The sequence below is a fragment of the Galeopterus variegatus genome, unplaced genomic scaffold, assembly GCF_000696425.1.
Source record: "Galeopterus variegatus unplaced genomic scaffold, G_variegatus-3.0.2 Scaffold466, whole genome shotgun sequence".
Taxonomy (NCBI): Eukaryota; Metazoa; Chordata; class Mammalia; order Dermoptera; family Cynocephalidae; genus Galeopterus; species Galeopterus variegatus.
The window spans coordinates 550,613-564,395 of NW_007726577.1; the positions used below are offsets into that span (position 1 = coordinate 550,613).

The 13,783-nt window shown below is 48.0% G+C and overlaps 1 protein-coding gene across 3 annotated transcripts in view; it reads left to right on the forward strand.

The window, feature by feature from the left end:
- The window catches only part of ALG1 (ALG1, chitobiosyldiphosphodolichol beta-mannosyltransferase), a 16,887-nt gene extending 3,192 nt beyond the window's left edge, over window positions 1-13,695 (forward strand). Inside the window, exons 4-14 of one of the 3 annotated variants that reach the window (XM_008569123.1) lie at window positions 5,629-5,777; window positions 7,287-7,376; window positions 7,749-7,859; window positions 8,599-8,720; window positions 8,897-8,935; window positions 9,269-9,328; window positions 10,077-10,187; window positions 11,386-11,500; window positions 12,410-12,485; window positions 13,370-13,543; window positions 13,574-13,695. In XM_008569123.1, the coding sequence (XP_008567345.1) occupies window positions 5,629-5,777; window positions 7,287-7,376; window positions 7,749-7,859; window positions 8,599-8,720; window positions 8,897-8,935; window positions 9,269-9,328; window positions 10,077-10,187; window positions 11,386-11,500; window positions 12,410-12,485; window positions 13,370-13,501 (1,005 nt within the window). In that variant the 3' untranslated portion in view covers window positions 13,502-13,543; window positions 13,574-13,695. Of the gene's footprint in view, window positions 1-5,628; window positions 5,778-7,286; window positions 7,377-7,748; window positions 7,860-8,598; window positions 8,721-8,896; window positions 8,936-9,268; window positions 9,329-10,076; window positions 10,188-11,385; window positions 11,501-12,409; window positions 12,486-13,369 lie in introns of all 3 variants that reach the window. The other 2 variants (XM_008569122.1, XM_008569124.1) reach the window with 2 other exon arrangements.
- Window positions 13,696-13,783: the final 88 nt, after the last annotated feature.

The window sequence follows — 13,783 nt, forward strand, 5'->3', positions numbered from 1 at the left end:
TGGTTGACTTTTCATTCTGTTAATTGTTTCTTTTGCTGTACAGAAGCTTTTTAGTTTGATATAATCCCATTTGTTTATTTTTCCTTGGTTGCCCATGCTTTTGGGGTCATATTTATGAAGTCTGTGCCCAGTTCTACTTCCTGAAGTGTTTCTCCTATGTTTTCTTTGGGAAGTTTTATTGTTTCAGGGTGTATATTTAATTCTTTAATCCATTTTGAGTTGATTTTGGTATATGGTGAGAGGTATGGGTCTAGTTTCATTCTCCTGCATATGGATATCCAGTTCTCCCAGCACCATTTGCTGAAGAGGCAGTCTCTTCCCCAGTGTATAGACTTCGTGCCTTTGTCAAAGATCAGATGGCTGTAGGTGTGTGGGTTAATTTCTGGATTCTCTATTCTATTCCATTGATTCGAGTGTCTGTTTTGGTTATTATAGCTTTGTAATATAATTTTTTTTTCCTTTTTGTTTTTTTTACTGACCGGTAACGGGATCGCAACCCTTGGTGTCGCGCCCGTACCGGGGACCGGCAACGGGATCGCAACCCTTGGTGTTGCGCCCCGCATTGCGCTCAGCCAGTGAGCGGGAACCGGTCTCCACATGGGATCTGAACCCCTGGTGGGAGCACCGCTGCGCTCCCAAGCGGCGCACTCTCCAGTGCGCCACCGGGCCGGCCCTGTAATATAATTTAAAGTCAGGTAGTGTTATGCCTCCAGCTTTATTTTTTTTGCTCAGCGTTGCTTTGGCTATGCGTGGTCTTTTGTTATTCCATATAAATGTCTGGATAGTTTTTTCCATTTCTGAGAAAAATGTCATTGGAATTTTGATGGGGATTGCATTGAATTTGTATATCACTTTGGGTAGTATGGACATTTTCACAATGTTAATTCTTCCAATCCAAGAGCATGGGATATCTTTCTTTTTTTCTTTTTTTTTTTTTTTTTTGAAAAGATGACCGGTAAGGGGATCTCAACCCTTGGCTTGGTGTTGTCAGCCACATTTATTGATTTGCGTAAGTTGAACCAACCTTACATCCCTGGAATGAATCCCACTTGATCATGGTGTATAATTTTGCATGTGTGTTGCTATATTCTGTTAGCTATTTTTTTATTGAGGATTTTTGCATCTATATTCATCAAGGATATTGGCCTGTAATTTTCTTTTTTAGTTGTATCTTTACCTGGTTTTGGTATCAGGGTGATGTTTGCTTCATAGAATGAGTTTGGGAGAATTGCCTCTATTTCAGTCCTTTGGAATAGTTTGTAGAGAATTGGTGTCAATTCCTCTTTGAGTGTTTGGTAAAATTCTGCTGTGAATCCATCTGGTCCTGGGCTTTTTTTTGTTGGGAGTCTTCTGATAACAGCTTTAATCTCTTTTATTGTTAGTGGTCTGTTCAGATTTTCTACATCTTCTTGGGTCAGTTTTGGTAGCTTGTGTGTGTCCAGAAATTTATCCATTTCCTCCAGATTTTCAAATTTGTTGGTGTATAGTTGTTTATAGTAGTCTCAAATGATTCGTTGTATTTCAGGTGTATCAGTTGTAATATCACCTTTTTCATTTCTAATTTTTGGTATTTGGATCTTCTCTCTTCTTTTTTTAGTTAGTCGTGCTAATGGTTTGTCAATTTTATTTATCTTTTCAAAAAACCAACTTTTTGATTCATTGATCTTTTGTATTGTTTTTTGGGTTTCAATTTCATTAAGTTCTGCTCTGATCTTAATGATTTCTTTCCATCTGCTAACTTTGGTTTTGGATTGTTCTTGTTTTTCTAGTTCTTTAAGGTATTTCTTTAAGGTATTTTCTAGTTCTTTAAAGTATTAGGTTGTTCACTTGCCGTCTTTCCATTCTTCTGAAGTAAGCTTTTAATGCTATAAATTTCCCCCTTAGTACTGCTTTTGCAGTATCCCACAGGTTTTCGTATGATGTATCATTGTTTTCATTAGTTTCAATAAATTTTTTGATTTCCTGTTTGATTTCTTCTTGGACCCATATGTCATTAAGTAGAATGCTGTTTAATTTCCATGTGTTTGTATAGTTTCCAGAATTTCATTTGTTATTGATTTCTAATTTTAATCCATTGTGGTCTGAGAAAACACATGGGACAATTCCAATTTTTTTTGAATTTGTTGAGACATGATTTGTGACCTAATATGTGATCTGTCCTGGAGAATGATCCATGTGCTGATGAGAAAAGTGAATATTCTGAGGTTGTTGGATGGAATGTTCTGTAGATATCGGCCAAGTCCAATTGTTCTAGTGTGTTGTTTAGATCTTGTGTTTCTCTGCTGATTCTTTGCCTTGATGATCTGTCCAATATTGATAGCGGGGTGTTCAGGTCCCCTGCTATTATGATATTAGTGTCTGTTTTCTTCTTTAGGTCTAATAGAGTTTGCCTTATAAATCTGGCTGCTCCGACATTGGGTGCATATATATTTATGATTGTTTTGTCTTCTTGATGGATGAATTCTTTTATCATTATGTAGTGGCCCTCATTATCTCTTTTTATGGTTTTTAGTTTAGAGTCTATTTTATCAGATATAAGAATAGCTACTCCTGCTCGTTTTTCATTTCTGTTTGCATGGAAGATCTTTTTCCATCCTTTCATTCTTAGTCTATGTGAGTCTTTATAGGCGAGGTGGGTCTCTTGAAGGCAGCATATAGTTGGGTCCTCCTTTTTAATCCAGTCAGCCAGTCTGTGTCTTTTGATTGGGGAATTTAATCCTTTTACATTAAGAGTTGTTATTGAAAGGTATTGATTTACTCCTAGCATTTTATTGATTTTTGTTTGGATGTCTTAAGTGTCTTTTGTTCCTTTATTTCTGATTTACTATTTGTCTTCTGTATTTTGGGTTGTAGATAAACTTTTTTTCTCTTCATTGTTGCCATTTTTATTTTACTAGTGGGTTTTGATTTTTCTTGAGTTTTTATGGCAGTGGTGGTTATTTTTCAGGAACCAAACCCAATACTCCCTTGAGAATTTCCTGTAAGGGTGGTTGTGTGGTAGTGAACTCCTGCAGTTTTTGTTTGTCTGAGAAATATACTATTTGCCCTTCATTTTGGAAGGATAGCCTTGTGGAGTAGAGTATTCTTGGCTGGCAATCTCTGTCTTTTAGTATTTTGAATATATCATCCCATTCCTTTCTGGCTTTTAGGGTTTGTGATGAAAAGTCTGACGTTAGTCTAATTGGGGTTCCCTTATAGGTGGTTTGATGCTTCTCTCTTGCACCTTTTTTTTTTTTTTTCCTTTTTGTCTTTTTTCGTGACCGGCAATGGATCACAACCCTCAGTGTCGCGCCCGTACCGGACCGGGACCGGCAACGGGATTGCAACCCTTGGTGTTGTGCCTGCACCTCGCTCAGCCAGTGAGCGGCTGGTCTTTATGTGGGATCCGAACCCTTGGCGGGAGCGCCGCCACGCTCCCAAGTGGCGCACTGTAGCTGTGCGCCACTGGGCCGGCCCTCTCTTGCACCTTTTAATATTCTCTCTTTGTCTTTGAGTTTTGCCAATTTGACTATAACATGTCTTGGAGAAGACCTTTTTGGGTTGAATATGTTTGGGGATCTATCAGCTTCCTGAATCTGAAGATATGTGTCTTTTCCTATACCTGGGAAGTTTTCTGCCACTATTTTGTTGAATATGTTTTCAATGCAATCTCCTTTTTCCTTCCCTTCTGGAATACGCATGACTTGGATATTTGAGTGCTTAAGGTTGTCTGATATCTCTCTTAGATTTTCTTCAATGTTTTTAATTCTTTTTTCTTTTTCTTTTTTTGTCTGCCTGTGTTATTTCAAACAGCCCATCTTCAAGGTCAGAAGTTCTCTCTTCTGCTTCTGCAAGCCTGCTGGTTAAACTCTGTTGTGTTTTTTATTTTATTGAATGAATTTTTCAGCTTAGCAAGCTCTGCTACATTCTTTTTCAGGGCATTGATTTCCTTGTACATTTCTTCTTTCAGGTCCTGTATACTTTTCCTCATTTCATTGTGTTGTCTAGCTGAGTTTTCTTGTATCTCATTTAGTTTCCTTAGAATTATCACTCGAAATTCCTTGTCAGACATTTCAAGGGCGTCTTGTTCTATAGGATCTAGATCTTGAGAGTTATTACCCTTTGGTGGTGTACTTTCTTGATTTTTCATATTTCTGGTATCTTTCCTTTGATGTTTAGTCATTGTGGCAGGGGATTTCACGGTCCACTTGTTTGACACTATTGTCTGGCTAGGATGCTGCTGGGACTGCCAATTTGGTACGGCTGCCTCAGTGTATGTTCGGTTGCCCACGAGTGCCTTGGGTGTGTGGTCGCCTTGGATCTTGGACCTCTCATGGGAGGCGCCTCTCTGGTCAGCATGCACTCGGCCGGGCTGGGGATGGAGTTGGGTGGTGGCGGCGAGGCCTACCTGCTGGGTCATGCTCTGGCACTGCAGGGTGCATAGTCTCCAAGGATCTTGGGCCTCTGGCTGTGCACCTATCTGATCAGCACATACTCAGCGGGGCTGGGGATGTGTATAAATTTTTAAAAACATGAATAGGAGCCTATGGTGTGTGTCCATAGTGTTTACAGTACCCATTCATACTAAATAGATAGAGTCTTAAATTGCACTTATGCATCTAAATGTTTTAATTCATTTAATCCTCACAACAACCCTAAGAAGTAGGTTCCTGTATTACCTACATTTTAGAAAGTAGGAAATCTGGAACCGGAGAGGTTCTATAAGTAGCCCATCATCACACAGCTAGGAAGTGGGTGAGTCAGGATTTGAACCTAGGTAGTCAGTCTGGTTCCACAGTTAAGCTTTTAACCTCTTCCCTTCATCAATTTTTAACATTCAGAAGCACCTTCTTTTGATGGGCTGCACTGAATTCCAATATGTGATGTCCCAGAATGTGTTTATTTAGTCTCATTGTAAATGACACTTGGAGGGCCAGTACATGGCTCACTTGGGTGAGCGTGGTGCTGACAACACCAAGTCAAGGGTTAAGATCGCCTTACCGGTCATCTTTAAAAAAAAAGGACACTCAGATGCTTTCTGGTTTTTTTATTTTTACAAATAGTGCGGCTAAGAGCATAGTGATCAGACTACTTTTGCATGGGTTCAGTTTCTTTCCTTGGATAAATTCTTGGCAGTAGAATTGCTTGGAAAAAGTTCCTGGATAGCCTTAGAGTAAGGGTAGGCCATTTTATCCCCCACCAAATGGGGGTGCCTGGGCTCCCACATGTTTATGTCACCAGCTGTGGTTAGGCTTTTGTAGAGTTTGCATTTGCGGAGTTGTCATCTCTTTGTTCCATTTTACATCTCTTTGATTATTGATGATCTTGGACCTTTCAGGTTGGTCAATTCTGTTTTTTTTTTTTTTTGGCGGCTGGTCAGTAAGGGAATCTGAACCCTTGACCTTGGTGTTATCCGTACTGCACTCTAACCAATTGAACTGACCAGCCAGTCCAATTCTGCTTCTTTTATGACTTTTTACACCTATTTTGGTGGCAGAGAGGATCTGTCTTCTGCTTATTATCAAGGGATCATAAGCTCCGTAAATATAATCAACTCATTGCCATATGTGTTGTAGCTATCTTCACTCAGTTTATTGTTGACCATGGCCTGGGTTTCCTCCTCTTCTCTCAAGTCTCTCTCTTCCCTAGAACCCCCCAGGCCTGCCCAGCATCGCTGTCTGCCGGCTTGTGGGTTGCCTTTGTGGGAGCAAACTCGTCATCGACTGGCACAACTACGGCTACTCCATTATGGGGCTGGTGCATAGCCCCAGCCACCCCCTTGTTCTGCTGGCCAAGTGGTGAGCGTCTGGGAGGAGGGTGTGATACATTCTGTAAAACCATGTTGGGATGAGTGTGAAGAAGGGCCAGTGTGGAGACTCTGGAAGGGAGTTCCCTGTGTGCTTGGCAGGGATGGGCAGGGTATGGGCAGGGCTGGTGATTTGGGCTGGACATTGGCCACCAGGAATAGAAACAGGCCTCAGCAAAGGAGGGCATTTATTGTTGCCCATGAAACTGAAAGGGCTGGAAAAGCGGTTGGCTTCGAGCTCAAAACAATGTCATTGGGACCTGGCTTGTTTTTGTCTCCATTCTACCTTCTGGTAGTGGTCTCAGGTTCTAGGAGCTCCCCTAGCTCTCATTTCCACCCCTTCAGGCAGAGTGGGGAGAGCAAACCCCTCTGATTGGCTGGTATAGGTCACCTGCCCCTCTCTGGTCCACTCACTGAGGCCGGGGACTGCAGTCCCTTGTTGTCTCAGGCTTGGGACAAATTCTCTATCACAAGAACTAGGTCCCAGGCACACCCAGACCACATGGACAGAGACTGTGGGCAGATCCCCAGATAGAAACTGGGGGCTGCTGCTGGAAGACAGGGAAGTGGGCCATGGTGGCTACAGCTGACAAGACAGGGAGGGAAGAAGGGCCTGTGGGATAGGACCCAGAGCAGAAAGAGTCATTTGTGTCCTGAGCTGAGTGTGACACCTGCCTCGCATGTACTTCCAGCTTCAGGACAGTGGCTGGCTGTGGCCCTCACCCCGATGGGCTTGATCATTGGTAGTGGTAACAGTGGCAGCAGTGGCAGTGGCAATGGCTTGCAGTCACTGAGTGCCTGCTGCATGCCAGGCCTCAGGCCAAACTCTTTCTTTTATCCCATTCAAACTCCAGTGCACCCCAGGGTGGGGGGCGAGGGGTATACTGTGATTATTCTCCTTTCACAAGTCAGGAAACTGAGGCTGGAAGTAATTACGCCTCTTGTCACACATCCAAGTGTGAGGACCAAAATTTAGTGCAGAGCTTTGTCTGGAGGAACAGGCCATAGTACCTGATGACATTAAATAACCTTGACTTGCTCATTCCCCTTTGCAGTTCTTTCTGCGATCAGGGCTCAAGTCTCAATTTGGAGCTACCGTGTCTTTAATGCCTCTCTAACATTTGCTAAACTCCCTTTGTACTATGTTGAGAGTGAGCCGCAACCTCACAACCTTTGCAGCATAGCACAGGGTGGCTGAGATTTAACAATGAGGCCTTCATTGTATTTCTTCTTTTAGTGGCAAGAGACTGGATTTTCACTTAGGTGTTGATATATGGGTCCCTTTTAGCCTAACTGTATTTAATCCGAAAAGCGATATGACATAAAGAAAGGTGTGAAAAAATAATAGTGCGGGTGGAGCTCAGCTATCGAAACCTCTGGGAAGGTTTGGGAGACCCCAGCTCCACAGCATCTTCTGCGTCGGGAAGTGTTAAGTCACACGGTGGTGGTGGTGGTGGGGCCTGTCCAGGGCTCCAAGCTGACCAGTGATACGTCTTTTCAGGTACGAGAAGCTCTTTGGGCGCCTGTCCCACCTGAACTTGTGTGTGACCAATGCCATGCGGGAAGACCTGGCAGAAAATTGGCACATCAGGTACGGAGGGCCTGGGACAACTGTCAGCCCCAGGGCAGCACAGAGTCCCAGGACTGGTTGGGATGAGAGCTGCAGGGCCCGCGTGCCATGGTGGCCAGGCATTTTGAGATACTGATGAGCCCGGGAGGTGGTTACTGGCTTGGGGAAGCCGAAGGAGGATGTGGTGGAATTTCTTCCCCAGCTGGCTGGGTGGTCCAGGTGGTGTTGGTCTCCCAGCATCTCTCTTGCTTTCCTAAGTAATTGTAAAGCTCTTTATCGTCATTGTCTGACACTCAAATTCCCCAAGCATCTTCTTTTTCTGGATCCTTCTGGGCCGTCTATTCCTTAGGCCTTTCTCCGTCCCTCCTGAGAGCCCCCATGATCTCATTGCAGAGCGGTGACCATGTACGATAAGCCAGCGTCTTTCTTTAAAGAGACGCCTCTGGACCTGCAGCATCAGCTCTTCATGAAGCTGGGCCGCACCCTCTCTCCATTTAGGGCCTGGTAGGTCCCTGTCCTCAGCTGCCTTCTCTTGTTGTCACTGCTGTCCTGGCCTCTCCCCTGTCTCCTCCCTGCAGACCTGGGAGTCCACTAATCCAGGGATTGGCAAACTAAGGCTGGGGGCTTGCAGCCTGTTTTGTAAATAAAATTTTATTGGAACACAGCACACTCACTCACTTATATGTCGTCCGGCTGTTTTTGGGCTTCAGCGCAGAGTTGGGTTTTGCAGCAGAGAGTGTATGGCCCTCAAAGCCTGAAGTATTTACTCTCTGGCCCTTTAAGAAAATGTTTGCCGACCACTGCGCTACCCAACCCTCCTGCCAGTGGGTTCCTGTGCCCGTAGCAGGGTCTGAATCTGTGTGTCCTCTAGGGTTTCTCATGGGGCCAGGGAGGGGCCTTTGTGTAGCTCTCCCCAGTCCTGTCATGTGCCCCTCTCAGTAACCGAGCCTGGCAGTTGGAGGGTATTTTATCAGCCTCAGCTTAATAAGGAATAAGAAGGGTAGGCCCCACGGAGAAAGGGGCTGAGATGGCCTTCTTTGCTGTTGCAACCTCAGCACCTAGCAACAGATAAATATTGGTCAAGAAAGCCAGCCCTTGGGTGGTGGGTTGGCCCAGTGGTGCTGATGTGGCCGGGTGCCCCAGCCCCCTAGGGCCTGCGGGCCTCGCTGTGGTGGGAGATGGCCGTCCTGGGCCCTGGGGCCTGCTCAGTGGCCTCCCACGGGCTTCCCGTCTGCTCCCTCAGCTCAGGACCTGTAGACCCGGCCATGGAGAGGACGGCCTTCACGGAACGGGATGCCCAGAGTGGGATGGTGACACGTCTCCATGGGCGGCCGGCCCTGCTGGTCAGCAGCACAAGCTGGACAGGTCTCTGTGACCTCCCCCTTGCCCTGGCACTTGTAAGACAGCCACCCGGCGAGCCCATGTTCTTCTCCCCCCATCAGTCCTGTGCCCCCCATGGGTGTCCCGATGAGAAGGGGGTGTGAATGAGCTGGGAGGGGGCATCTAGAAACAGGCCATGACACTCACTTCTCTCCCTGTAGAGGACGAGGACTTCTCCCTTCTGCTGGCAGCACTGGAAAGTAGGTGTGCGGCTGTGGTCTGCAGTCCTGGGCCTGTCAAGGACCAATGAGCTGTGGGATGCTCGCCCAGCCTTGCGTGGAGCTGCTCCTGTCCCTGGGGCCAGTGGGTGGGTCAGCCCGAGGACAGCAGAGGGTGGCGGTGGGCAGCTCTGAGTCCCCATTTGGGCCACTGAGTGACCAGGCCCTAGCTTTGAAGTGCCACCTCTGGGAGAGCATCGCAGAGAAGCCAGCGGCCTCCTCACCAGGAGCACGCCCCTCCCTCACCTGCCTCCCACCCCTCACTCACCCAGCTAGAGGATCCTGGTTATTGTTTTTGTATTTTCTTAAACACAGAGTTTGAGCAACTGACTCTTGATGGAGACAACCTTCCTTCTCTAGTCTGTGTGATAACAGGTACCACCTGGGACCCTCAGTGTTCTGTGTTTAGGTGGGGGATGGGGTGGGAACATGCACACGACATTGTCTCGTTCATCCTCGTCCCACCCCTCTAAGGTAGGGTTGTCACTACATTCTTGACAGAGGGGAAACTGAGGTTCAGAGGGGCCTAAGGGCAGGGCGTGGAGTTTAGATTTGAATCTCGGATAGCACGACCTCAGAGATACTCAGCTTTCCACTTTTCCAGTTGTTTTCCAGCATCCTTTTATTTTTTAAAACAAGAGCCCCTTGTGCAACATAAAATTGCTCCCGAAGTCATACCGTGAACAAAGAGAGAAGCAGAACAGCCAGCACTCGAGGAACAGGCTCCTGAGCTGGCTGCTGCTTTGTCCTGCTCACTCCCCTCCTCCTGGCCTACTGGGTTCCTGGGGGGGATGGCAGGGGACAGGCCGCAAGTCCCTACACATGGCACAGATGGAGAAGCTGGGTTGGTGCTCGAGTGCCAGGCCAGTGTTTATCCTGGTCACGTTCCCAGCCCGAGGCCAGCTGGCTGCAGTTGCAGGGCCTGGCCTCAGTGGTCAGGGTGCACACCCCTTTGGGGTCTCAGGGCTCCTGAGGTCATTTCCAGAAGGGACCCGAGTGGAGCTGCCGAGGGGTGGAGCTTCTGGGAAAGTAGCTGCCATGTCCTAACAGGAGCGTCCTGGGACTGGGGCCATGGGCCAGGGACAGAGATGGTCCCATGCAGTGGTTGCTTTTCTCTGCAAAGGCAAAGGACCTCTGAAGGAGCATTACAGTCGCCTCCTTGGCCACAAGCATTTCCAGCACATCCAGGTCTGCACACCGTGGCTGGAGGCCGAGGACTACCCCTTGCTTCTAGGTAAGAGGGTGGCAGGAGGCATCAGGGGGAAGGTGGTCTAAAGGGGAGTCCCCTACTGTAAGGTGGGGGGCAAACTTTTTCTGAAAAGGGCCAGATAATAAAGCTTATACTGGCCTCTGCCCCCTATTCTTTGTTTTTACAACCCTTTAAAAATGGAAAAGCTACTCTCAGATCAAGGGCCACAAACCAGCAGGCCTCAGGCTGGATTGGGCCTGCTCCTAGGGCCCCCTGGGGGCAGGTAGGTCGCCTACCAGGAACCCCATGTGGAACTCCTGAGAGGAGGCCCTTTCTTGGTGTGCCAGCTCCTCCCTGCCTGATGGTCCTGGCAGCTGTTTGCCAAGGGCTCTGAGAGCCTCCCACACCGTCCATCCTTCCTGCTTTTCTGTTCTGCACAAGGGCTAGGCTTGGGCTTGGGCTAGGGCCCACTGGTCCCCAAGTTTGGGAGGGCAGTGGCTTTGGGAGGTCCAGAGACAACATGTATTGCAGCCTCCCCCAGCCAGGACAGCTGTCCCTCCTCTCCACCCCTTTCTCTCTTGATTACTCTAAGAGGAGAGTTGAGTCGAGGCTTGGTACTGACTCTAATGTCTTCAGCAGTGAGGAAGCTCTCAGGCTGAGTGCCTTCGGCAGGCAGGAGATCCCAGCTAGTCTTCCGTAACGTTAAGCTGTTTATTTGGCTTTGTTTTTATAATGACAGCTGTTTTTTGTTGGGTCTGCTGTGGATTCTTTTTTTTTATTACTATAGTAAAATAGACATAAAATTTGCCGCTCTGACTGCTTGTAAGCATACAGCTCAGTGGCATTCATTATGTTCACAGAGTTGTACAACTGTCACCTCTATTTCTAAAACTTTTTCATCACTCCGTTCAGAAACTCAGTGCCCATGAAGCAATAACTTCTTAGGAGTTCTTTTAAAATAAATTGTGTTTAAGTAGAAAAAGAGAGTTAACTTAAATAACAATATTAAGTAGCACACAGTTTTCAGGTAGGGCAAATTGTTAGGAGTGGCAGTTGGGGGACATGGCTGTGTCCCTGCTCCTCACCAGGCCATGAGGCTGCTTGGCAACTTAAACCAGTTTGGGGTTGTTGGGGGTGTTACCCTATTTCTACCCCCATGGAGGCGCTGCTGCACAGTCTTGGTAGGATTTGTGTCTCCAGGGTGGGCGGCCAGAGCTCTGACTGACTCCCCATCACCTGGCAGGGTCGGCGGACCTGGGCGTCTGTCTGCACAAGTCCTCCAGTGGCCTGGACCTGCCCATGAAGGTGGTCGACATGTTTGGGTGCTGCTTGCCCGTGTGTGCTGTGAACTTCAAGTGGTAGGAGCAGAAACTGAGTCCTCCCCGGGTTAGGTCCTCAAATCAGCAGCTGAGGGGGAATCAGGGAGGCCAGGGCTGCCGCCTGTCAGTCCAGCACTGCTGGGTGGCCATGCGTGGGATGCTTGCAGTGACTGTGGCTGGGCCAAGCCCCACCAATGTAGTTGGCTTCCATTAGAGCTCACGTTGAGTGAGAACATATCAGTCTTGGTACTAGACCTCCCTCTACTCGGGGCTTCTGCTCGTGGAATGGCTCGGTGGCTGGAGTTGCCTGCAATTTATGGTTTTAGTTCCCCCTTGCTCCTGCCCTTTTGGCTGGGATTAGGCAGTTGGGTTTGAATCCATTAAATGGTGACTTCGCTCCTCCTGGCAGGGGTGGGTGTTTGGAAAGGGCTGTGTTAGAAGAGGTTCTAGAAACAGCGGCCAGGGCTCAGGCTGAGCATACAGTGCCTGCTCAGGAACCAGCCTCTGGATGGGACGTTCAGGATGCTGGACCTTGTGTGAACTGAGCTTGGGGCAGCAGAAAAGTCACCCTTGATGTGCTGGCCAGTTCCCAGGTGTGTGTGTGGGGGGTGTTGCCTTAGCTTCTTTCTTGGACTTGGAGTTAAGAATGAATAATGGTCGCCGAGGACGTTCTCATTGAAGAGCATGGAACAGAAAAGGCCCAAATCCCTTTTCAGGACCCCATTATCCAAATCAGTTCGGACATTTTGGTGTGTACCCTTCCAGATTGTTTTTCTATTCAGATATGAAATTTAAGAACAGACTCACTGAAAGCCAACTGACTGTCCCTGACTCCAGCTTTGCCTGAGCGTGGGGTGGGCCAGGGGGGCAGTACGGGTTTCCGTTGGGCAGTACAGGGTTCCGTCTCTTCTTCAGGTGCGCTCAGGCCTCCCTTTGTTCTCTCTGCAGCTTACATGAGCTTGTGAAACATGAAGAAAACGGCCTGGTCTTTGAGGACTCAGAGGAACTGGCGGCTCAGTTGCAGGTAGCTACGGCAAGCAGTGCCAGGGCTTGGGGGTTTTGGACGCTCCCCCATGCCTGCAGCTGTAGTGGGACCATGCTGTTGGGAGAATTAGGACATGTCCCTGTGTGCCCTCTGGATTTGTGGAGCTTCTGCCACACAAATGATGCTAGAGCAAGGCGGCTGTGCAGCTGTTTTAAGGATCAAGACCAGAGAAGTGAGATAGGGTTGAAGGGAGCTTCTTGGACCAGACTTGAAAGATGGGTGGGATTCTGCAAAGGGCACCTGTTTCTTATTACAAAAAGCAATACACTCTCATTTGTGACAGTTGTAAGATCAGCACATTTTTCTGTAAAGGTCTTGAGAGAAAATATTTTAGGTTTTGTCATACAGTCTCTGTCTGAACTCAACTGTTTGTAGCGTGAAAGCAGCCACAGGCCAGGTGTAGATGAAAGAGGTGTGGCTGTGTTCCAATAAAACTTTATTTACGAAGACAGCTGGTGGGTGGATTTGGCCTGCAGGCTGTAGTTGGCTGATTCCCGATTTAGACAGTTTAGCAAAGCTGAAAAGAACACAGACGAGGACGTTGTCTCATTCCCAGCAGACAGTGGGACTGGGCTAGCCAGAGGCGGAGGGAAGGTGCCTCTGGTGGAAGGAACAGCAGGCAGAGGTGTGGGGTGCTCCAGGGCATGGACTGTGGGAGAGCGGGTGTGCAGAGAAGTTTCCAGAAAAAGTTCTGGCAAGTAAGATAGCATTGCTGGGGCAGGGGTGTTTTGAATGTTGGTGAGGGAGTGGGGACTTGGGAGGGGTGTTGCTGGGCTGGGGACCTGGGGTCTAGGTGGGGCAGGAGCTCGGATGGGGTGGGGAGGGGTGAGAAGGTAAGTTCTGGTCTTTATTTTTTTTTGTAGATGCTTTTCTCAGACTTTCCTGATCCTGCTGTCAAATTAAACCAGTTGCGGAAGAACCTTCGGGAGTCAGAGCAGCTTCGATGGGACAAGAGCTGGGAGCAGACTGTGCTCCCTTTCCTTATGGACATGTGACCCCTCGGACCGGAGTCCAACCCTGGAGCTGGCTGCCCTGCCATCCTGCCTGGCGGCTCCTCTTCACTGCACAGCCCAGTCCCAGGGCAAAGTCCTGCAAGCAGCACCTCCCAGTGGTCAGAAGCTGGAAGGATGGCAGCAGGTGCTTCCTGCTGAAGTTATTTTAATAACTCAAGAGTTGGTGGCCCAGGAAAGTGCTTTGTCTTGGTTTATTGGAAGCTCTGAAACGCTTCTCTCTTTTCTTCCTCTATTCTGTGAGGCTGTCTCTCTTCCCTGCCTCGA